Source organism: Zalophus californianus, chromosome 12 (genome assembly GCF_009762305.2).
Source record: "Zalophus californianus isolate mZalCal1 chromosome 12, mZalCal1.pri.v2, whole genome shotgun sequence".
Lineage (NCBI taxonomy): Eukaryota > Metazoa > Chordata > Mammalia > Carnivora > Otariidae > Zalophus > Zalophus californianus.
Genome location: NC_045606.1, coordinates 70,329,891 through 70,354,405, shown reverse-complemented (window position 1 = coordinate 70,354,405; position 24,515 = coordinate 70,329,891). Strand labels below are relative to the sequence as shown.

The window sequence follows — 24,515 nt, the reverse complement described above, 5'->3', positions numbered from 1 at the left end:
AATACTTGTTAGAGCTACTCAATTTTCATAACAGAATAACTATCTTGCTTGCTGGTCTCAGTTCCAAAGCATATGGATGGGCCTTCAGCCAGCAATTTAGAATACCAGCACTCCAGGTTATCTAGCTCCCTTCCAAGTACCTACTGAGAGAAGAAATGTTTAGGGAAAATAGGTCCAAGGCCTTATAAATTCAACCCTTGGTTAATGTTGAATCACCAGAAAGCTACATATTAGCAACTTACCACACAACACCCTTCTGATCACCTTCAGTGAGTTGCATTTAATGCTTTGTCCTAATCTTTAACAGAAGACTGTTCTAAGATGTAACCATGTGAAACTCACAACTGCATGGCTATGTTTTAAAACTGAGGATATTGTCCATTTTATTACTCAGAGTCCCTTTCACTCTTTGTTTTTTCTGAGGAATGGGATATTTCTACATTTCTAAATGTAGAAATAATCAGAATGGTTTTATACATTTTTTAAAATAAGTTTTTGAGAAAGATAAGTCTATAAGAAATGAGAAAAAAATGCTATTTGATATATGCACAATAGGCAAGAAATATTTGTATTTTCTGTTTCATCGATAACTGAAAAGGGGTCCATGAGAGCAAGACAGATAATTCTAACTGGGTATTATTAAATATTGTTCATTAAGTTAAAGATCATTATTCAGTTGTCCTTAGGTTTCCTCTTCCCAAACAATCAGTCTCAGTAAATTATTTTCCCCAATGAAAAAGATTCTAAGACCGGATGATCCTAAATATTACCTGGAGAACTTGTTTTAGAAATTTGTATTTTTATATAAACTCCCTATGTAATTGGGAAGTGGACCACAGAACACATTTTGAGAACACTCTTCCAGGACCGATTTTTGGATCACTTTAATTAACTCTGCCACTCATCGCTGGGCTCTCTGCTGTCTCTCCAGATCCCTTTTAAAGCCTGGTGACCAAAGGTAGGTAAAATATTTTTACCAAGGGTCCTACTAAACCACAGCAGATAAAAGGATTATGTCTGTGCTCTTATACAGCACACCACATTCACTTTTATACATCCTAGTGTGGATAGGCATGCTCACAAAAGCAGAGCTTCACTATGACTGTCAGATTGAGGTCAGCTACTTATTTTGACTCCCCTGAGAAATGAGAGCTTAAAATGCATGAAAACAGGTCCAAATCACAATCAAATGAAACTGTGAGTAGTATTGCATGGTACTTTTTCCTCAATTGAACCAGCTGCAATCATTTTTTTAAATAACTTATTCTACTTTTAAAATAAAGAATTTTCCCTTGAAGAGAAAATCTGCCAACCTCCTTGAATAAAATCATTCTTCCAGAAAGTAAGATTATTTTGTGATAATTTTTATGAAGAATTTTAATTCTAATAATACTATTTTTAGGATATCTACAGACAAGTAGCCTGTTGGCACAATGGACTCACAGATTTATAAACAATCAAAATATTATAGGCAAGAGTAAAGAAACTCTATTGTTGCTCTCCAGTTCACCATTTCATAGATACATAATTCATTCCATGACACAGCGACTGTTATACTATAAAGCTCTCAACCTGGACCATCTATATGATTTAGCAAAAGAAATAGTTTTAAAAACTAAAAGTGACCAATCACAATATGTCAACTGAAAATTCCCAATAAATGTCTACATAAAAGGTTCAGGTACTCATTCAAGTTTCCAAGCTCAGTTCAAAGTCACCACTTCCCAGCTATTGCTTACTATAAAAATTCCAGCCCTATACATTCTATCATGTATAAATTGACTCTAGATAAAAGGCATTATCAAATGAACAACTTGAGATATCCAAAGAAGAAATTCAGGGTCTGAAAAATGAGTGATTTACTCAGAAAATTGCCAGACAGAAATTTTCTAAGTCTTTACATTCAAGGGAAATCAAGCTAAGACCAATTAGGGCATGATTCATTCTCCTATGTTATTTGCATTTTCTATCTGGTACTTTTTAATTTTATAAATTTTATGCTGTTTCCATAGTTACCAGCTCTTAATCATAATGAACACCTGGTCTATACAGAGGAATTAATATTTCCTCATGAACTGCATATACTAAATTGTTAATAACTTCTCTATACTTTGACAGTGACTAGTTTAAGTTTCTGACCTATAAGCAAAGATTTTCAAAAGGTTCTTTTCACTCTCTTTTCTTTCTTTTTGAGTTTTATATATTATATGGACTTCAGTGGTTTTATGATAGCTGAGATTTGCTAAAGCATCACAATCTATATTCTCTGACATGTCATAGTTATACCTATCACTAAGTGTGTTTCTCAGTCTGGGTTAGACATACTTTAATTAAAAAAAAAAAAAACTTTTGTGTACATATTTATTAAAACTAAGTCAAAATCAATTGACAAATTAGGTGAATACTGGTACTCACTCATTCACCAAACTAGGTCCTAGAGAAAAGTATACAAACACCAACAACTCCTCAATGACTCACCATGGTTAGGTTTCCTAAGCAACACTTGAGCACCTTATTTCAATGAAAATTAAAATGGCATTTCATTCTGCAGACATTTTCCATATAAAAGCATATAGGTTTGTACATCAACTATACTTTAATTACAAATTTCTTAGGGGCACCTGGGTGGCTCAGTCGGTTAAATGTCTGACTCTTGATTTCAGCTCAGGTAATGATCTCAGGGTTGTGAGATGGATCCATGTCCAGTGCAGAGAGTGCTTAAGATTCTCTCTCAAAAAAAAAAAAAAAAAATTATCTCTCTCCCTTTCCCTCTGCCCCTCTTCACCTTTCTCTCTCTCTCTCTCTCTCTCTACTCTCTCTCCCTCTCTCTCTTTCTCCCCCCGTATAAAAAAAATTTTTTTCCTAGGGAGATTAAAAAAAAAAAAAAAATTTTAAGCACATGAGCAATGATTTTTTTTCTTGTTTTGTTTTTTGTAAAGATTTTATTTATTCATTTGATAGAGAGAGACAAAGCAAAGGAACACAAGCAGGGGGAGTGGGAGAGGGAGAAGCAGGCTCCCGGTCCAGCAGGGAGGCCGATGCAGGGCTCAATCCCAGAACCCTGGGATCATGACCTGAGCCAAAGACAGATGCTTAACGATTAAGCCACCCAAGCGCCCAGCAATGATTAATAGTATAGACTTTGTCAGATTTCCTAGGTCCATATCCTGACTCTACAACTCACTAGTTACATAACCTTGGATAAATTACTTAACTATGTCTCAGTTTCCTCATCTGTAACAGGGTATGATAGTAATATCTGCTTCAGATAACTATTTTAAGGAATAAAAGATTTGAATATTTTAAGAAGTTAGGGAATTTGTACAAACTCACAGAATTTGTAAGTGGAGAGATAAATTTGGGGCCATCCAATGGCATCTCCAAAGACAATGTTCTTAATCATTCTGTTATCATGGTGAATAAAGTGCTATATAAAGAGATAACCTTATAACTTTTCCAAAACTATAAATTCATCTCATCCAAGAATTTTTAACCTACTCCTGGAAGCCTAGCAGTGTAGGTAAAATTTGAATCTGCCAGTGTCTGTGGGGGGTTCCTCACTTCCCTGGACACCACAGACTTGTGTGTATAATCAATTCCCACAGATTACGGAGGTTCTCTGGTGGAAGTGAGGGCCACATCCATAATGGGCTCTAGATGGTGCCTGGAACCATGTCAACAATGACATCTGCAGCTTGCCCATACACCTCTCTCTGTAAGATGCTGGCACCAGTTTAGCCTCAACAGGTGTTTTTTCTGCAGCAGCTGAACAGCTCTAGAAAGTGCAGCTTATCCCATCCTGTTAGCCTAATGATAAGTTAGCTCTAATGTAATGATCACAGTAATAAATGTCTTATTGTTGATAGGAAATACTGACCAGCTCTGGGTTGGTCTTTTTTAATTGTGAAATCTCCAATAAAATGTCTCTATTCACCTGGGTTGGCTCAATTACTAAAGAGAAAATCTGGATTTTTATGAATTCCCTGACACACACACACTGCAAAATCCTGATGTCAGCCCATCCTGCTGCTTCTGATGGATCTCAGAAGTGCTTTCATTCGGGGCCTAGCAACGACTCACTTCTAATCCTTATAAGCAGGACCACTTTTCCATTCTTCTCTGAAACCATTTCTTGGTAACAACTGACTTGGTAAATTTTGCCCTCCACTGCTCAGATAAGTGACTAAAATAATGTTGTCTCTGAATATGACTGGCTACCAGTGGTCTCTATTTTAGTGAAGGATGGTGTAGGCTTAGCTTCTCTTGAACTGAAAGACTAAATTCTGGATTTGATAACCCTAGATACTTAATGCTAAAGAGGAACTATATAGAAGCCTGCAGGAGCATTCAGACAGCTGGACCCGATATAATGAATTGATGATGTACCACCAGCTAGGTGGAGAATATGTTTTAAACATAAATATAACCCCCAATAGGTATGAAAGAGTTAAATAGAAAACGCCATCAAGGCAACAACTGGATGTTTTTGTTTGTTTGTTTGTTTTAATCACAACTACCACAGATTCAGAGTAATAGGAAAATGTTTCTAGTCAGCCCTCAACCCAAAGCCTACAGGGCCTAAAATGTGCCTGCACCCAAAGGTTCCACAAGCATCTGCTATTTACTATGCAGAAGAGCACATTCACAATGGAGAGAAACCACATCGTAGAGGCCTCATATTTCGTGGATTTGATTAATAGCAAATAGTAGCAAATTAAATAGTTAATATTCAATGAGGGCTTACTACATGCCAGCTACTAATTCCAGGAACTAATTCATTTAATCCTCCTACTATACACAACAAGTGGATACTACTATACCCAATTTTATAGATAGATAAGCTGAGTCTTAGAAAGGTTTCGTGTTGTCATACAGCTAGTAAGCAGCAGAAGTAGAATTCTAACCAAGGAGTCTGACCCAGAAACCTTAACTTTTTTTTTTTTAAAGATTTTATTTATTTATTTGAGAGAGAGAAACAGCATGAGAGGGAGAGTGTCAGAGGGAGAAGCAGGCTCCCCGCTGAGCTGGGAGCCCGATGTGGGACTCGATCCCAGGACTCTGGGATCATGATCTGAGCCGAAGGCAGTCGCTTAACCAACTGAGCCACCCAGGCGCCCAGAAACCTTAACTTTTAATCACTAGCCAGAGATATAGAAATACAATTAAAGGGGGAATTGAGGAATATTGATCTCTGGTCACTTTTTTCGGTCACTTTGAAAATATTTCATTTAATCTTCTCAAAACATATTTTGTAAAAGGAAACTGAGCCTCAAAGAGAGTAAATAAATACCCAAATCCACAAAGCCACCAAGGAAAAAACTAATATTCCTTAAACTATATCATACTAGCTCGCCGCAGCTTAAAGACCAAGCTGAGTGGCAGATATAAAAGCAGAAATCTCATTTCAATCTACGTATCAGTGCTGTTATAAGAAAGTGACCAGTGGAACCTGTCTGGTAGAAATGCTGACAGGAAAAAGAAAAGAATCTGCAAAAAAAGCATAAGCAGCATATTTTTAAAAAGCATAAAACCAGCATATTTAAAGGAAAAGGATCTAAATCATTAAGACACTGCAGTGTTGGGGTGTTTGTATATATGTTTGCGTGTGTATATACACATACACACGTGTGTGTGAACACTTCACTGTTTGGTTTCATTCCATTCTCAACTACACCCTTCATTTTGTTCATGAAATCTGGAGTGGTTCTCAGCTAGGAACAGTATCTACAACCAAAGAGTATTTAGCAATGTGTGAGAGCAGCTGGTTGTCCTCGTGACTGGGGGATCCTACTGGCATCTAGTGGGCATGGGCTAGGGATGCTAAACATCCTGCAGTATTGTATCTGCACAGCAAAGCACTGTCTCACCAAAAATGCCAATATTGTTCATCCAACATTAAGCGGTATTTAAAGGAAACCTTTCCAGTATTGTTAAGGAAAAAATACATGATCCAGGTAGACTTAATCAACCCTTGTTGTCAAAATCCTGATGCTTCAAGTGGAGAGGAAGTAAGTAGGGACCATTATAGACAGGTTCCTGAACAAAGTACGTTCTTGTTTTAGATGCTACTATACCTTACATATACATAAATGTAAATTCTTGTTAATAATACTATGGGGAAATATGTAAGACCAAATTTTGAATGAAGACTCAAAGTAAGCTCAGTCTAGATCATCAAGTATCTTCATACTTTAGCCCAGAGCTGACTTCCTACATATAAGGTAGTTTCTACCATGAACAGTATAAAGCTAAGTAAATATTAATCAAATTGTAGTCTTATACTAATATTCATTCATTCACAAAATACCTTTGAAGTATCTACCATGCTAGACACTGTTCTAGTAGCTAGGAACTCAGTATGAATAAGACAGGAATATTTCCTGCCCTTCATGGAATTTTCACTTTACTGTATTTGTTTACCTACTACACACATAAACAAATACATAATATAATTTCAGTTAGTGATAGACACTATGAAGAAAAAAATAAGGCAAGAAAATGGATAGACAGTAATGGGAGAGATATCTTCTGTGAGGTGCTCAGGGAAGAAGGTGACATTTAAGCAGAACCTTGAGAAAACAGCCATTAAAAAGTCGGTAGGAAAAGTATTACTGACAGAGACAAAAGCAAGGGCAAATTCAATAGGAAACAACAAAATTCACATGTTTAAGAAAGAGCAAAGAGGTGAATGTGATTGGAATGGAATAAGCATGGGTGAGTGATGGACTGACATCAGAGAAGCAGAGAGGCCAGAATACGTAGAGCTTTGCGAGTCTAGATAAAGAGTCTGGACTTCAGCTTAATGTGTTGAAACTGGAGAGTTTTAAGCAAAGGCATAAGTGATTAACTTTTTTAATCACTAGGGTAGTAAGAAAAAACTGAGAAATAGGATACCATACAACTTGGGTACTAGGACTGGGATAAGGCACACAAAAGCATATATGGCAATACCTTTATTAAACTGCCTGAGTGGGGTGGGTGCTAGTTAGAGAAAGCTAACCAACTTTATTTTAAAACTACTTGGGCCCAAAACACTCCTGCACAAACTTCTGCCACTCTATTTCAGAGGAGTCAGGTCATTAACCGACATCTTAATATTTTAAAGAAAAAGCATTTACCATCCACAGACTCTTCAAACTTCAAACCGTTACCTTCAAAGGTGACACACCTAGAAACAAGCCTGTGCTAACACTAACTTTAAAGTAGTCTCTGCTAACTTTAGCTAACTGAAATAAACATAAAGGGAAAAATAAAATCCCCAAAATATTCACACTAAAATACAAGAAAATATTTTGTAATGTATTTCAAATAGACTTGATTAGAAAGGTACAAAACTAAAAGTTCAAAGCAAATGAGCAAAGACAGAACTTTGTTAAAACAATCAAGTTTAGAGAAGCAATGCTAACTGTATTACTGTGTAGTTATCCTCAGACTTCCAATATGCAAGAGACCTCGGTTTGGTTTTTTTGGCACTTGTCTCATGAAATCTTGGTGGCACATGTATTTATTCAAATAATTACGATTAGCCAACTTTATTGCTGGGTGCCCGTTAAGAGACAAGAATATAAAGCTTTGCTGTCAGTCTAGAGAGATTAGTAATATTTATGAAAAAAGATAAGGTACAAGATTACATGCTAATTATGGGCACTGAGCTGAATGTACCTGCCCTGAGAGACTGATTCTGACAGGGCAGTGACTTTATCCCTAACCCACACCACTAATAACTTACCATCTGAGGGTGTCAAATAAACTGTCGAATCAGTAAATGAGAATTCAGAAAACTGGGTGACTACAAAGTTTCATTTAAAGACTTCACAGATATTGGACTTTAATAAGAGTGCCTTTCAGAAAGGGTTGACTTACATATGCAAATAATTCACTTATTATTTAAAAGTAGTAATTTCACAGTTCATAAATGTTTGGGGGCAGATAGGGTGGGTATCATAAAAACATGATTGAGAAGAAATCACTAAGTGTACCATACACACACTGCACTCTTGAAATAATGGGGATTCTCACAACTCCAGAACCCAAATAAAACAGATCTTCCTTTTGTGTTTCCCTAACATTTTCCAAATGTCTAATTAAACGTGTTTTCCCCATTGCTTAAAAGGAATGAACAAAACGTCATAAGGCACATTTGGAAGATGGTGACAGGGGATTCCCTGCTTCAGAATGTTGGAAGCCGCTAGTTTAAAAAGAAGCCGAAACAGATGGCCGTGCCCGGGTGGTATCTTCCCGCTGTTGTGTCTTCATTTCAGTCGAAGAAAAGACATAACTATTTCTGTGTCTTAAAACCTTAAATAGGGTAAAAATCACTTGCTGTCATTTCTTTATCTCACTTTTGAGAGAGCGTTTGTACAATTACACTAAAACACTTTACCGGTAAAACGTCGTGCCGTGTGAGGAAGCCCCTCAAGCTTACTCCTCCTCTTCTGTGCAGCATGCCCGTCACTCTCTCAGCCAGTTACAGGGGGAGCGCTCCGGCGCATCCTGGGAGTCGTCCGCAGCGGGGATTGTGGGAAGTGTAGTTTGGAGACCCCGCCCCTCTTCGCCATTCCTCTAATGGCTGCTTCCAGGAAGGTAATGTACGATCTCGGCTCCAAAGGATACTTAAGATTGCCTCAGTGTATTTGTAAAATAGGGGTCATATTTGCACCTCGCCGGGACAAAGCAGGGATTCTTTTTAAAATCTTAATATCAAGTCATGGCACGAACTTGTCTCTGGGTTCGAATTATTTTTAGGTTTTTCTGTGCGGGCGAACTGACCAACTTTAAGTCTAGTTCCCCTGCTTGAACAAACTGTTACCTCTAGTTATTATCCATTCCTCTCTCTTCCGCACGACCTCTTCGCTCTGCACTGACTCTGGCTGTCTCAATAATAATAATGCTGCTGATGGTGAGGGTGAGTAGTTCTTAAATCCTACCCTCTTCTGATAATAGGCTCTGTCACGTGGAACCTCTTAGCCTCAGCGATCTGAACTCCAGGAAGGGACTCTTTCGAATCAGAATTATACGTAAATCCTTTTTTGGTAAGTTTTCCTAATTCCCCACAACTTCACAGACTTACATGTTGCGTGACTTTTGCCAGATTTGTCTGCATTTCCTGGATGGGAGAAATCCTAAGAAAATGTAATTTTTTACTCGCTAAGGTATTTTAAGTTTACAAGTGTCTTGTGTGTTTTCCCTTCTTACTTATGTTCTGTTCAGTTTGCTTAGTTGATTCACATGGTGTTGGCATGATAGGGTGTGGAAAAATTGCTGGAGTCAAGGAATTATGAAAAGGGGAGATTAGCCTCAAATGACCATCTTTAAATACCTTTTATAAACTTAACCTGTTTTTTCTACCGTTAAATGAGGAGATGGGTCTGAAATTTAAATTTAAAAGGTGTGTGGATTGTTATTTAGGTATCCATACTGAAATGGTGAGAATTTTTAATGATTCCTTTTTGTTTCCATGTTTGATTTCTAGAAACCTTCAGCCTTCAAGATCCAGATACCTGAAGATCCCAACATCATGACCTCAGTTTCAACACAGTTGCTGTTGGTCCTCATTTCACTGCTTTTGGTGCTGCCTGCTGTTGAAGCAGTAGAAGCTGGAGATGCAGTCGCTCTCTTGTTAGGTGTGGCTCTCAGCATTACAGGCATTTGTGCTTGTTTGGGGGTATATGCGCGAAAGAGGAATGGACAAATGTGATTTTGATGGGCCTTGTGCATCAAACCTTGCCTGGAAAACCTTTGTGTTATTGAGGTTAAAAACTGAGCTTTAATGTCTAAAAGTTCCCAAGAAATAGGGTATTTTCACATTCTTGTCTCCCTGTAAATTGGAACAAATTAATATATGTTAAATGGGGAAAAAAAAGTTTTCTTCACAACAAATAATGCACTGAAAAAAGCAGTCTATAATTCATATATGCTAGTTAGAGGGTCAAAGAAGTCAGATGACTGAAATTTACATATTATTTCATAGTTTCTTGGGATTCTCAAAGCGCATGAAATCAGAAGAAGGAAACCCTTGCCCAAAGTCCTAGGAAATTGCCAATTCCTCTATCACTGAGGAGTCTTTTCTCCATATTTTTATTAGATTTTTGTTTTGTTAACTCCCAACTTAATATCAAATACAGTCAGAAATTAAAATTTTTATTTCTTGGGAGAGATAAGAAAAATGTATTCAATGTATCTCATGTTAAAATGGAGACAATATTTAATGTAAAAAAATATATTGACATTGAAATGGAGAAATTTAATGTTAAAAAAAACCTTTGTATTAACATCTCTATGATGAGAAGTTACTATATAAAATATAAACTCAGTATGTTGTAAGTTAATGTGTGATGTTCATTTCTGTTTATTTCAGGTTCTTCTTATCTTTGTATGTACTTTTATGTCAGCTTAGTGGCAGATTGCCTTACCTTAAGTGATCACACTAGCTTATAGAAACACTATCAGTGATAAGTGAGAAATGGGCAGTATCAAGGCAGAAGTCCCTGGTAGAGAATCCACAGATACAGAAGGAAAAGGTAACGGCCTACACTGATTTACACACTAACCAGATGAAACATACCCTCTCTGATCTTAACTACTCAAAGTGTCCTCAAACTAGCAATATCATCTGGGGACTTGTTAGAAATGCAGAATCTCAGACCCTGTCCAGACCAGGCAGATCAGAATCTGCATTTGTTTCAAGAGCCCAGGATCATTTGTGTGCATATTCAAGTTTGAGACTATTTTACACTATGTGAACTAAAGAATCACCTGAAGGACTTGGAAAAACTTTCAGATTCCCAAATCTTTCTCCTAGTTGCATTGTGATAATTTTAGGCTAGGCCCCAGAATTCTATGTTTAACAAAAGACCCTTGTGATCTTTTTGGTTCTGTAGATACAAGCTAGCAGAGAATAGTCTGAGGAAATCAAACTACAGGAGGGTCCTACTGGAAGCAGATAATTAAGTTTTTTACTGAAATAATGCATTATCCAATCTTGCTCTCCAGGTGACACTGGGGGTCTTAATTTTGATTAGAAAACAGGCAGTAGCAACCTAAAACCCTGTTTTATAGTGCAGTCCTGCAGGTGAACTCACCTGGCTTGCATGAAGGGGTTGGGCGGAGGTACAAGAAGTGAGGCACAGCCATGCTCTACAGACAGAAACTAAATAGATCTGTTTTTGTCGTAGCTGTTTTATTTTTTCACAAGAGAATGCACTAACATTTTTTGTTCAGATAAATTGGCAGTTACACATTGTGTAATTAATAGAACTTAATTTTACATGCCTTTTTTTTTTGAAAGGTGGAAAAAGGAATGCAGATTGTAGAACAGTTTATCTTAGCTCATAAACCAGCCCATTGATACTGGCATAGAGAGGCTGCTGATTCTTCCTTATACATCTGAACTTTTTCATTGGCATTGGGAGAAATCAAAGTTAAAGTACATTTTAAATCCCAGTACGTTAGTCATTTAGTCACCTCCAGGTACTATTTTTTTTTTTTTTTTTTATTTGAGGGAGAGAATGAGAGAGAGAGAGAGCACATGAGAGAGGGGAGGGTCAGAGGGAGAAGCAGACTCCCCACTGAGCAGGGAGCGCGATGTGGGACTCGATCCCGGGACTCCAGGATCATGACCTGAGCCGAAGGCAGTCGCCCAACCAACTGAGCCACCCAGGCGCCCCAGGTACTATTTTTAAAATGATTGAAATAAAACTACAGGCAAACATTCTTTAATGAACAATGTATTTCCAGAAGTGCCTAGAAGGAATTAGAAAACTGCCCTTTTCTTATTTTTCCCTTAAAAGTAGAGAATTATGAGGTAGCGTTCAGGAATTTTGACAGAATGAAGAATACCTTCTCTATTTTTAGGTTCTTTTTTACCTAGGTTGGATTATATGGCTTAGCCTGAAAAGAACAGAAACTTAACAGTGGCTCTTAATCTTTTTAGGGCCACCAGCTCCTTCGAGAATCTGATGAAAACCATGGTCCTTTTCCTGGAAAAATGCACATACATGCTGGCATTTTTTCGATTAATTTCAAGTAGTGCACAGAGCTGAAGCCCATCAAGAAATCCCAAATTAAAAATTATTGTGCTTGTCTTTTTTTTTTTTGAGATTCTTTCAAATTCTGGAACTTCTTGATTTGCTCTGATGGATAACATCTGCTGTGAAGCAGTTATAGGAGGAATGAGATTGACATATGTTCCTCAAGTGCCAGCATAATTTATAGATGTCTAGTAAATGCTTTGTGCATGTTAGCTCAGTTAAATCCAGTTACAAAGGCAAAAAGACTAATAGTTGAAATCAGCAAGAAATGCGGGTAACCCACCCATTCCTCTAATGCCCAAAATTTGTGCATTTCCTGCATCGCTTCTTTCTGGCTGCTGTCAAGATTTTTCTCTCTGTTCTTAGTTTTCAGAAGGTTGACTATGAAGTGTCTTGGCATGAATATGTTTGGGTCCTGTTTGGGGTTTGCTCAGCTTCTTAAACCTGTAGGTTTATGTCTTTTCCCAAATTTAGGTAATTTTCAGCCATTATTTTTTCAAATACTCTTTCAGCCCCATCCCCTTTCTCCTTTCCTTTTGGGACTCCAGTGACCCAGTTGTTGGATATTCTGTTGCAGTCTCACTTGTCCCTAAGGCTTTTTATCTTTTCAGTCTTTTTTCTCTGTTGTTCAGACTGGGTAATTTCTCGTGTTCTATCCTCAAGTTCACTGATTGTTCCCATGTATGTTTTAGTTTTAAATTTTCCATTTGATTTTCTTTGTAGCTTCTATTTCTTCGATGAGACTTGCTACTTTTTCATTTGTGAAGTATCTTTGTAATTGTTCATTGAACTTTTATGATGGCTGCTTCAAAATCCTTGTCATAATTTTAACATCTGTGTCATTTCAGTATTGGCATCTCTTGATTGTCTTGTCTCATTCAAGTTGAGATCTTCCTTGGAATGATTTTCCATTAATACCCGGACATTTTGGGTATCATATCAAAAAGACTGGCTCATCTTAAAAGGTTGTATTTTAGCAGGCCTTCTCTGACAATGCTGCCTCAGGGCAAGGGAGGTTGTTGCCTCCTTACTGCCAGATACAGGTAGATGTGCAGGGATTCCTCATTACTGTTCCCCACGTGCCCTCCAGTGACCCCAAAGGTGGGGTCCAAACTTCCTACATGGCCTCCACTGGCCCATGGCCATTGGCATTTCTGGGTTGCCAGCTTCAGAGTACCTAGTACCTAGTCAGAGATCTATGAGGAAAAAGAAAATCCAGAAAATTCACTACTATGTCTTTCTTCTGGTCCTGAGGTTCCTAGCTGACCTGCCTTCTTTCCACCTTTCAGAATCTTATTGATTGATTGATTGATTGATTGACTGATTGATCATGACCTGAGCTGAAACTAAGAGTCAGTCACCCAACCGACTGAGCCACTCAGGTGCCCTTCCTTTCAGAATCTTCTTATGTTTGTTTTATACATAATGTCCAGGGTTCTTAGCTGTATTTAGTGAAAGAAATAGGAGAAAGGATGTCTACTCCCATCTTCCTGGAAGCAGAAGTCTCCTCAGCGCATATTTAAAGAGTGAATTTTCTAGAGAAAAAATGCCAGGTAAAGGATTGATTCAGGATATTTCACTTAACAGACCTTTGTCTTGTGATCCATGTCTGCCCTCTCCTCTTCACCCATCCATCATATTATTTGTTTCTGTATTTACTCAAAAAGCTCAATTAAGGAGTATGACTAACAATGAAGAATGCAGGAGTGCAGATGAAGTTTGAAGAAAGCTGTATCCATATTTTGTCTCAGCAACAAGAGTGTAAGGACAGCTTCTTTAAAAACTGATCTGATACCAAATGTACCAACTGTGAAGGAACCAGCTAGATCCAAGAAATCTCAAAAGCTAAACATCATGTGCACCTTCACCCTCTTAGGCTTTCTAAGCTCTGCAAAAGCTTGTCAAATGCCATTTCCAACTTTGGATAAAGGAAAAATGATGTAGCTATACAGCCTGAAGCACATAATGAAGGGAGAAGAATTCTCTGTGTACAAACCATCTCCCTCCCAAAGACTCAAATACTCTCTTTGTGGTATCACAATAGAGGTGAAGAAAGAGCCTAACCTCTGAAATCCAACAGACATAGATAACCAGGCTCCACCACTTAAAATTTGATCTTGGGCAAGTCACTTCTTTTAAATTTCTGTCTCCCTATTTGTTAAATGGTGATAATAACAGCACCTACCTCATAGATAAATGAGGAATACATAAAATATTAAGTGCAAAAGGCTTGGCAGGCTTAAGGTCCTTATTACTGGTATTTGGAGATATTTTCTAGATGGGGGAAAATACTTGATAAGCATCAATTTTGTACTTATAGGGGCACCTGGGTGGCTCAGTCATTAAGCGTCTGCCTTTGGCTCAAGTCATGATCCCAGGGTCCTGGGATCGAGCCCCACATCGGGCTCCCTGCTCTGTGGGAAGCCTGCTTCTCCCTCTCCCACTCCCCCTGCTTGTGTTCCCTCTCACTGTGTCTCTCTCTGTCAAATAAATAAATAAAATCTTTAAAAAAAAAATTTGTACTTATATATTACACAAATCCCATATTAAATAGTCACTATATTTTAGTTTTGACATTTTCCCTGAGTATTTGTTTTCTTTATCATAATCTACCATTGTAGGCTTACAAACTGATAAAACTCAAAGACGTGTGAATATAAGAAAATTTGGCTTCCCTAAAACTTCCCAAATTTTGAAGAGAAAAAAAGAAAAGAATTGATCCTGTTTTAGTAATTCCCAATGTGTTGACCATAGGTCTTTACTAATTGACACAAAAGCTTAGCAGTAACTGCTTCATCATTTAAGGAGATACAAGGAATTTGATTCTGCTTGTTCTGGAAAATAGCAGATTGGGTCTATATTCCGCTAGGAAAAGTGCTCTGACAATTCTCATCTCCTTAGAAGTCATTAAGATATAAGCAACGTAAAATTTGTTTAATGTTTGTTTCCTGTAGGGAGTGGAGAGGGAGCCCTTATTTAGACTTATTGATCCCAGTCAGAATTTTTATTCTTAGGTGAGAACAGGCCCAAGTCAATAAATATGTGTATAGGAATAGCATGTTTCAAATTTTTCTAATTTTTAATAACTTCATTTTTCTAAATCATTTATGTGATTAAATAATAGACATCTAATAACTAAATGCAAAAGGCAGAAGACCAGGAAAATGTGATTGCTGCAAAACACTAAAATGTGGTTTGATTTTCCATTGATTTGTAATATAAGAGCAACAATACCCTCTCACATATTTCCACTGAGTCCATTATATATGGGTGATTAAAATTTTGAAAATATTATTTGGCACTTGATAATCTGAAATGAAATTATGAAATTTTATATACAAGAGGGTTAATTATTTTTAAAGGGCTAATCATGTAGCACTTTGTTAAACATTGGGATTATAAAATATATTCCTCAATATTAATCAAGATAATTATGCTCTGGATAAATGTGCATAAATCACTTAACAAAAGAATTTAAAAGCAGGCATGATCACCAAGAACAGAAAGTATACCCTATTCTATTTCAGATGATTTGTCAGAACAACCCTTTCATTTTAAATTACCAGGGCATTTCGATAGCAACATAAAACAATTTTATGGGTCCTGTGATGACTTGTGCCCACTCTCACTTGTTTAATCAACATTTTTCAAGACATCACTGCAATTTAGAAAGAAAAAAATAACTAACAGGCAGTTGTCCTTGAGCCAATAATTTAACCTACACAATTACTTCAGTAATGTCTAAAAGATTTCCTTGTGATAGAATTTTGTGGTTCCATAAAAGGAGTTTTACTAATTTCAAAACTAATAAAGTCTACTGTGTTAAAAATATTGTAATTACCCATTTTCATTCGGCAGCCTGAGGAGCTGATTTCCTCTTCGAACTTCTCACTAAAAACTGTAGTCTAGTCATTTGGTACATTTTTGGATTTCAATTGACTGAAGCGGGGGCAGCTCATTTTCTGTACTGAACAAGTATGATTAGGGATTGTCTCAAGAAGGAAGAATAAAAACAAACCGTAGCCCTGCCACTCCCACTCACAGCAAACATCCCACACGCTAATTGATGTCGGCCTGGCAGTATCCAGAAAGAAGCAACCTTGCAGTTTATTGAGCTCAGTCTTTTCTGGCACTACCAATGGGACTCAGCTAACAGGCACCATCTTCCCAGTGACCAAGACAGATAGTTGAGAGCATGCATAGCACCCTCCTCTCCTTCATACTCCACCTCCAAGCCATGCCTAGGTCTTACAGAATCCATCTCCAGGTTGTGCCTAGAATTCACCCACTTTGCTCCGTCCTCATGGCTCCTACCCAACTTCAGACCACCATCATATTGTGGAGGAGATCCACAGCAGCACTCTAGCTGGTCTTCTGACCTCCCATCTTAACCCTCTGTGATCTTTTCTCAACACAGCAACCAGGACCCCTATTTCTCCAGTCTAATCTCTGTCCATGACCCTCAACCTACCTTACACTCTAGCTTTCAGGCATATGTTTCTTCACTTCCTAGAAAGCACCATGTGTGTTCCCTCTCTCTCTCTCATTTTCCCTACTTCCCCTGCTTTCTACATCTACATGTTCCTTCCTCTGCCTCTAGTTTTCTCAAGTTCACCTTCCTAGCATTTCTTTAGAATGTCTTCCCTGACCCTTCCTATCTGAAATATATATTCCACTGTGTGCTTGCACAGCATTTTTTACATCTATCAGGCACATACCACTCTGGATTTGAATCTGTTTGCTTATTTTGTCTCAACCAATCCCAACCTGGGATGTCAGGCTTCTAAGCTCTGTGAGGAAGGACTGGATTACTAATTCACTATGATATGTCTGGCTTCTAGCACAATGTCTGGCATATAGAAATTACTGCTCACTCAGTCTTTTATAGAATGAATATGTGATACAAAATTAACATAGCAAAGGGATGCCCCAGTCGAGGATACACAGTAGATCACTGAGCCTGTATGTGCCCTTCCTGTCCTCAAGTACAGCTCTACCAACCTTTCAGATTTTCCATGGGTAGGTCTGAGATTCAATGCAAGATTTTACCATTTTCTTGGACATCTAAATAATAATTATGGAACATGATTTTAATAAGTATTAACATATAATCTAGTTGGGTAGTTACATACACTATCTCTAAAAACTTGCATTGGAAGATCTTCTCCTTCATCTCCTTCTCATTCTCTTACTCATTCTATCCTCCAGCAATACCAGATTCACTGAATTACCAAAATATGGCAAGGCATCGAAATATGCCTTGCCATATTTCTATGCTCATCTTTCATTTGTGTTGTAAATATCATCTCGTCCAAGAAGCCTTTCCCCAAAGAAGTTAATAATATCCATCCTCCAGAATCTGCAGTGCATTGTTTATACCTATATTAATGTATTTCATGAAGCCTTGTTTTGTGGTTATTTAGATATTTATTATCCCTTTTACACCACCACCCCCACTAGTCTTTCCCTTCCATCCACCTCTACCCCATCGCCTATATCTTAATCTTAAAATCAAGATGTGTCTTTTTATTAGTGTAAGTACTCACAAACCCTGTCCGTGTTGTTAGTTGTTTCAGTGGATACTTGTTTCTTTATTTGTGTATTGAATTTAGTTCCTAAAAACTCCTGAAGAACAGATTAAAATAGCACTGAATAAACAGATCTATATGCTGACAGAGATATAATACTGAAGCTAATATTATTGCTTTTTAATAGCACTACAGGTTGGAAGTTTTCCTTTTACACACAAATGTGTGAACTCTATCTTTCGGAAAGCAGTTGGCAATTCATATTTACTCTAAATGTCATCCTTTGAAAAATATCCACTATGAAGTAATCACAAGACAGTTGTCAACATATTGTAGTTTTTAGATGATGCTACAGGTGATGTCAGGTGCCAGGTGATGTTAGATGACAGGTGATGTCAAAGCCTACATTTCATTCAGGTGAGAAAGTTTTATCAGAAAAAAAATTAAGAAGAGGAGAAAAGATAACTGGAGCCACCAGTCCTTCTACATTTCTAAAGATAACTCTCAAATAAAGAGCCCCAAATAGGATTCCACTTCTCATCCTTAGTCATGGTGAATGGACTGTCATGGAGCCACTTCATAATTCCACCCTGCTGTCCTATTGGATCTTTCACTCAAGTGTTATGACTTTCTACTTCTGAAGAGTAAATCACTTCAGTACCCAGGTCTGACTGAAGTACAAAGAAGCAATAAAAGTATTTTTTTTCATATCCACTTGTTCATCCAAATATTTGGGTCTCTATAAAATAATTCTCTTAGGAAAATGTAGACTTAATTTTATTGATGCTGCCATTATTCAAAGAATATTTGGTACTCATGTTTGGCCTGTGACATGTTCCTTCAAATACTCCCAATGAAGGGAAGACTTTGTCATTGAACTTTTGGTTTTGGAAATGAACCAGAAGTAAATGAGAGCTGAGGCCTGTGTGCGAATAAGGTAGGTGACCAGAAAAAACCACTTGGTGAACTAATTCTTAAATTGTATGAGAGCTTTGTGGTCTCACATTTTACAGATGAAGACACTAAGGCTTGGAGAGGTCTCACATTCTACAGATGAAGACACTAAGGCTTGGAGACAACAAATTGTTGTCACAAATTTATTGTGTCAACCTAATAGCAACAGGCTTAAAAGCAGAAAACTTGTCTTTTTATTTTGCATTATTCTTAAACACTCAAGATGAAGTTTATAACACAATAGGCACTCAATACGTATTTGTAGGTTGACTTAAGGACTCTATCCACAAAATAACCCAAATGGTTTAAATGACAAAATAAAGGATTTGATAGGAAAAAAATATAATCTACTTTGGTAGCCCGGCAAAAACCAAATAGAATCAAAATAAAATTCAAATTAGTAGCATTACCATAAAAATATAAAATCAAAGCAAGGGAAGATTTTGTATGATTTTATACTATGATGGTTGTTGCAAATTTGTTTGTATATTTTAATTTTCTATATAATATTGACATAAAATGTTGCTATAGTGGTTTTTTTAAGTGAGTAGCAACACTCCTATTGCAAAGAAGAGGTTCCCCTCCCACCTTGTGCTTGAGAAGAGAGCCTACACCTCAGTGTACTCAATTACACCACCTGGGTGGTGCAGTCGGTTGGGTGTCTGACTCTCGGTTTCTGCTCAGGTCATGATCTTAGGATCATAACATCAAACCCCATGTGGGGCTCTGGGCTCCACCAGAGTCTGCTTGAAATTCTCTCTCTCTCTCTCCCTCTCCCTCTGCCCCTCCTCCCACTCACACTCTCCCCCACCCCTGCTCTCTCCCTCTCAAATAAATAAATAAAATCTTTAAAAAAAAAAAATAAAAGAAGGCAGAAAGGAAGAAAGGAAGGAAGGAAATTATTCTATTTAAGGGAATCCATAGTTATTTTAAAGACCTTCTACAATAATGAAGAATTGTATGGATAAAATGAATTTTCATTTATGTTTTTATTTTTAATAAAAGCAAGAAAAGAAAGATGCATACTTGGTCCAATTAGGAGACTATTGCATTGGTTTTAGGAAGAGAGGTTAATTGTTTTGTCAGGGGAGCAGCCAACAGGGGAGGGGCTGAGAATAGTTGGATTGTTTTCCTCCTACCTCTCTGCTATTCCTTTACTATCTTCTTAACTGGTTTCTCTTGCTCTTCTGATGCCTTAATGTTCATTCATTCTTCAAGTCTCAGATGTTGGCCTTCTCCTCATACCCTTTCTTAGAGAATCCCTCTGTTTCCATTCCACCTGCATCAGTGTGGCCCCCGGGCTTCCATTATGAGCAGACAACTCCCAGATGGCTGGCCCTGACTTTTCACGTTCCAATTCAAGACCGACTAGCACTTATAAATAATGCCATATGAATGGCTGTCACCTCATGTTCCTTTGCTAAAATTAAACTTTTTTCCTGTCAAAACTGAATGCCTTGTCTGATTTCTCTTTGCGCGTGTGTGTATGTGCATGCGTGCATCTGTGAGTGTATGTGTGTGTGTGCCAGCCAAGCCTAAATTTGTTCTATTCCCATAACCAGGCAATAATGCTGACCTCCCTTGGTTCTTTCTCATCACAGTTCTTTCTATTGACTGTTCTATCACTCTAGTATTCACGCCTGGACTTATTTCTCACAAATTCAAATATTTTAGAATTGCAAGTCTCTGGCTTTCATCAGCCTGTCAAGGAAAAAAAAAATGGGAGTGGGGGTATGAACCAAATCAGGGTTTTTCACCTGTGTTAATTAGACCCCTAAGCTCCACAGAGCTGCCTTGGCAGCTGCCAAATCAGACAATAAAAGACCAATAGAGTATGGCTCCAGCCCCCAGGCCCACTTTTCCCACAGCAGCTCCACCATTATCTGTTTCATATGTGACTTTCAAGTATGATCTCATCTGAAAAAAAACTTGTAACATTACCGTAAGAAAAATAAGTTTAAAAACCACTGTTAGGTGACTTTTTAAGGTCCTCAACTCTAAAATGCAAATCCTATGGAATCTGGTAATGTAATTATTAAGATAGTATGAAAGAAATTCCTCGTTAGGCTTCTCCTTCTGTGCATCTTTAGATCAATTTTGGCTCTGGCAACCTGAAGAATTTGAATGAATCTAGGGTAAAAATGCAGGAATTATTGTGAGTTTCCCAACAGTCCGCAGGATGATTTAGTAAGCTTCTGTGAGTCCACAGCATCTGTGATAAAGTAGGGGCACATCCCGAAGACCACACTTTCTGAAGTCCTTAGGATCCCCATCTTCTTCCCAAACTGAAGCACATCATGGTGATATGCTTTCCAGCCCACCTGTATTTCATCTGCACACAAAAAGGAGTTTCTGGGCGCCAGGTCCATGGAGATTTGATCGTTTTGGCTTTTTCTTTGTTTCAGGCCCCTTTGCAACAGTAAATAAATAAACAAACAGCATTTAACAAGTGTTGCCCTGGAGCATGAAACCGGCTGGTTTGGCGTCAAGGTGCAGGTGGCGAAAGGCTGTAAGTGGGTTCTGTGATTGAGGTCTAGAAAGTAGCAGCTGAGTAAACCGTGCGCGCGTAGCGTGGGGGTGGGGGTTGACTGCCCCAGAGCCACGCTTCACGCACAAGGCAGCGGGGACTTCGTCCAGGCTTCAAGTCTTGGCGATCGGTATTCCCTTCAAGTCTGCTCACCAGCTTGACATTTGTGCCCCTGATTAACTCTGAGTGTGAGAATTCACCTCTCCAGACTTACTATTCGTATCTCTACAGAAAGGCTTTAGGCCTAATGGATCGGACCTGGTTTGAGCACTGAACACGTGGCTAGTCTGAATTGAGATGCCCGTAAGTAATGCAAAATACACACTGGATTTTGAAGACCTAGTGAGAAAAAATATGTAAAATGTCTTCTTAATACTTTTGTATTGATTATATGTTGACTTACATTTTGGAAATTATTTGGATATATTGGTTTAAATAAAATACATTATTAAAATTAGTTTTACTTGTTTCTTTTTGCTCATATTTTGGCTACTGGAAAATTTTAAATTATATATGTGGCTCACATTAACTATCTATGGAAAGACTGGTTCAGACTCTAAAGGAACTGTGATATACTGAGAGTGCCTAAGACCTAGTGGCAAAAAAAAAATCTAAATAAAATTTCTGATTTTACTGCTTCTTGAGGTAAGTCACTTAAGCACAAATCCCAGCTTTTTCATTGACCTTGGGCAAGTTAATTAGATCTCTCTGTGCCCCAAGGTTTTTCATCAGTAAAATGAATCATGCAACCTACCTTACGAGGTTTTGTGAAAATCAAATAAATTAATAAATGCAAAGAACAACAAATGTCACATTATAAGCACCATAAACTATGAATTATTCATATCTCTAAACTTGTTTTTTTATTACACTAAAAGAAGGATAGATACTTCATAGGATGAAGTTAGAATATACTCTAGTATATTTAAAATTAATTTATAAATCATAAAAACTACGTAAATGTTAGTAACCGTTCAGTTCTAAAAGTCATTAAATCTCGGCAACCCTGATGGTCATTACAAAGTTTCAGTCCTCCAAGTTAAATATAAGTACAACATTCATATTTCTTCATCCTAAAGTGTCAGTAGGTTGACCTACTGTGCATATTTTTGTATCCTATCACAGACTATGCTGAGAATGACTTTTTAGTAAAACATCAGAAGAGCGTAGGATTGATACCAACCTTACTCTCAAAGTCCCCATGTTTATATATATATACTGGGGCATTTAACTTGCTCTCACAATAATGTTGATACTGCATAGTTCTTAAGTTGACTTTTTGGGCTTTCCAGAACATATTGTACATTAGAAGTATTTGAACATATTGTAAGAAAAGATTTCAACCACAATATATGGTGCAACTCCTGAGGGTAAGGAAGAGATTGTTCTTTAATTTCTTTTCAAAATAGCATGCATACTTGGAGATTTATCAGAATAACAGATGTAAAAGAAAAAGTAATTCTTAGGATAATTTTTTCAATGAAAACCTTTATTCATTTATTTCACTAATAGTTGCTAAGTGGCTATTACCTGCCAGAATATTACCTATTCTAGGTACCAGGGACATAAAGATAATCAACATAGACGGAAATCTTGCCTTCATGAGGCTGTTCAGTATCAAAATTATTAAGAGAGCAAGTTAAATATCGAACATATGCATATATACCCAAGTTAGATGGTTATGTTGGTAGGCATCAATCCAGAGCTTTTTTGATAGTCTGTGAGTAGGATCAAAAATTCAGTCCATCTCTTTGCTAAATGTCAGTGTATGTATGATCTTCTGTAGTAAAGACTCATTATGAAACCCCAGCAAGAATCTCACCTATTCAATGCCAGATGGCACAAAAACAAACCGTTTATAGAGTGGATTACAAGTAGGCTATATACAAAAATGCTGTCTCCACATGATTCCTAGTCTTTCAACTAAGTGCCAAGGATTTATGTGCTTAATTCCCATTAGAATTTATGAGAATTAATAATGCATGAGTGAAAAAAATATATATATCCTTAACTGAAAAGTGAAAATCTTGAAGACCGCCCCCCCAAGATAAAAGTTCAAGTTTTGCATGCATTTTTGATAAGAGCCTTTTAAAGTTAAATTTTAGAACCATTGAGGTTGTAAGTGGGGAGCAGATTAAGCATGTGCTGACTTGGCTTCACAGAGGCTGAATTTTGGAAACGCTGCATGGTGAAGTGGAAACACTCCCTGGTCTAGGAGTCCACAGACCAATTGGGTTTTAGTCTCTAGCTCAAGAACTTAAAACTTTCTGGGTACAGAAGGACCAATGTATGTGAAAGTGTTTCATATACTGCTAAGCAGTAAATACTCCTATACCTGCATACAAGACATACTTGAATAAGTAAATACCTCATTGATAGAGAATTTTAAATTTTATATGATAGTTATTGTTTTTAATTAACTGATCAGATTTACTAGGAAAGAAATGCAAGAAACCCATGATCCCCTCAGAAAAAAACCTGGAGCTTAAAAAGAGCTGTGATTGTCAAGGGATTTAATAAAAACAGAACAAAATGACAGCAGTCGTAGACCTACACACCACAACCCCATAGTGACTAGAGGACACACTACACTACATTAAAAGACTGCCAGAAATTTTTGTGTTGAGAATTATTACAGGAAGACAAATTATTTACTTGGAGGCTTATCACTGGTGTTTATCCCTCCAGCTTACCCAGACAACCACTTGCCCAAACAACTAGCAACTAGTTCTGAAAATGTTAGAATCATACCTCTATTCTACAGTTTTAATTGAGATTAAGTGATATGAGACCCACAGCCAAAAAGTATTTCAAATATTGGAACTCTTGGCATTGGGCCACTTCCACATCTACCTCTTAAGCCTGTTCACCTGTCCATCTCTATGCAGCACAGTGACATTCCAAAAGATGATGGGTAATAGTGAGAAGCACAGACTATAGAGTTTGTAGATGTGAGACATTTTGTATTTTGAATCTTTATAAATAAGACTCACATTTGTCATAATGTATACAACAGTATTCTTTATACCCCATGGAAATGATTAATGATCCCTTAACAATAGCCATGCCAGAAAACAACCACTATAAATCACATACCAACTGCCAATAGAGAACACCATAATTCTAGATCAGATAAAGGAGAAAGGCAATCCTGACCAAGTTCTTCTATGCAGTGAAAGTGTATACACTCATCCCTAGTTATTACTGCCTTCTGAGAATGAGCTACCACCCTGTTTCAAGTTGTTGGAAGCATTGTTCTATGCTCCCCCTTATTCCTGAGATTACAAACTCTTATCATCAGTTCTGGCCTTTGTTCAAGCTAAGAGGACTTAAAGAGTGATTTGGCTGGTATCTTTTTAATTATATTCAATTAGTAAGATGAATCAGCACTATTTTATATAAGAACCTCTTATATCGGCTCTTATTTATGCCTGGTAATGCAAGCAAAGAGGTATCTTCTAAAGAGAAGACAAAGAA

The 24,515-nt window shown here is 37.4% G+C and overlaps 1 protein-coding gene and 2 long non-coding RNA genes across 6 annotated transcripts in view; 2 read left to right on the top strand and 1 right to left on the bottom strand.

Annotated features, from left to right (window-relative positions):
* LOC113911728 overlaps positions 1-8,545 on the bottom strand; it is a 92,316-nt gene extending 83,771 nt beyond the window's left edge. The window contains exon 1 of one of the 2 annotated variants that reach the window (XR_003516575.2): positions 8,384-8,545. This is a non-coding gene — a long non-coding RNA (uncharacterized LOC113911728). The remainder of the gene's footprint in view (positions 1-8,383) is intronic. The other variant, XR_003516574.2, reaches the window with a different exon arrangement.
* On the top strand, positions 8,520-10,328 carry SMIM30 (small integral membrane protein 30). 3 transcript variants are annotated; one of them, XM_027574590.2, is made up of 3 exons: positions 8,520-8,583; positions 8,944-9,032; positions 9,473-10,328. In XM_027574590.2, exon 3 carries the CDS (start codon positions 9,518-9,520, stop codon positions 9,695-9,697), a length of 180 nt encoding a protein of 59 aa, XP_027430391.2. In that variant the 5' UTR covers positions 8,520-8,583; positions 8,944-9,032; positions 9,473-9,517; the 3' UTR covers positions 9,698-10,328. The 3 variants fall into 3 exon arrangements, with proteins under 3 accessions (XP_027430391.2, XP_027430390.2, XP_035579270.1); XM_027574589.2 differs by lacking the exons at positions 8,520-8,583; positions 8,944-9,032 and adding an exon at positions 8,611-8,905; XM_035723377.1 differs by lacking the exon at positions 8,520-8,583 and having other exon boundaries at positions 8,944-9,031; positions 9,470-10,328.
* A 1,289-nt stretch (positions 10,329-11,617) lies between these two features.
* Positions 11,618-15,860, top strand: LOC113911729. Its single transcript, XR_003516576.2, has 2 exons — positions 11,618-11,668; positions 11,933-15,860. It is a non-coding gene; the product is annotated as an uncharacterized LOC113911729 (long non-coding RNA).
* The last annotated feature ends 8,655 nt before the right edge of the window (positions 15,861-24,515 follow it).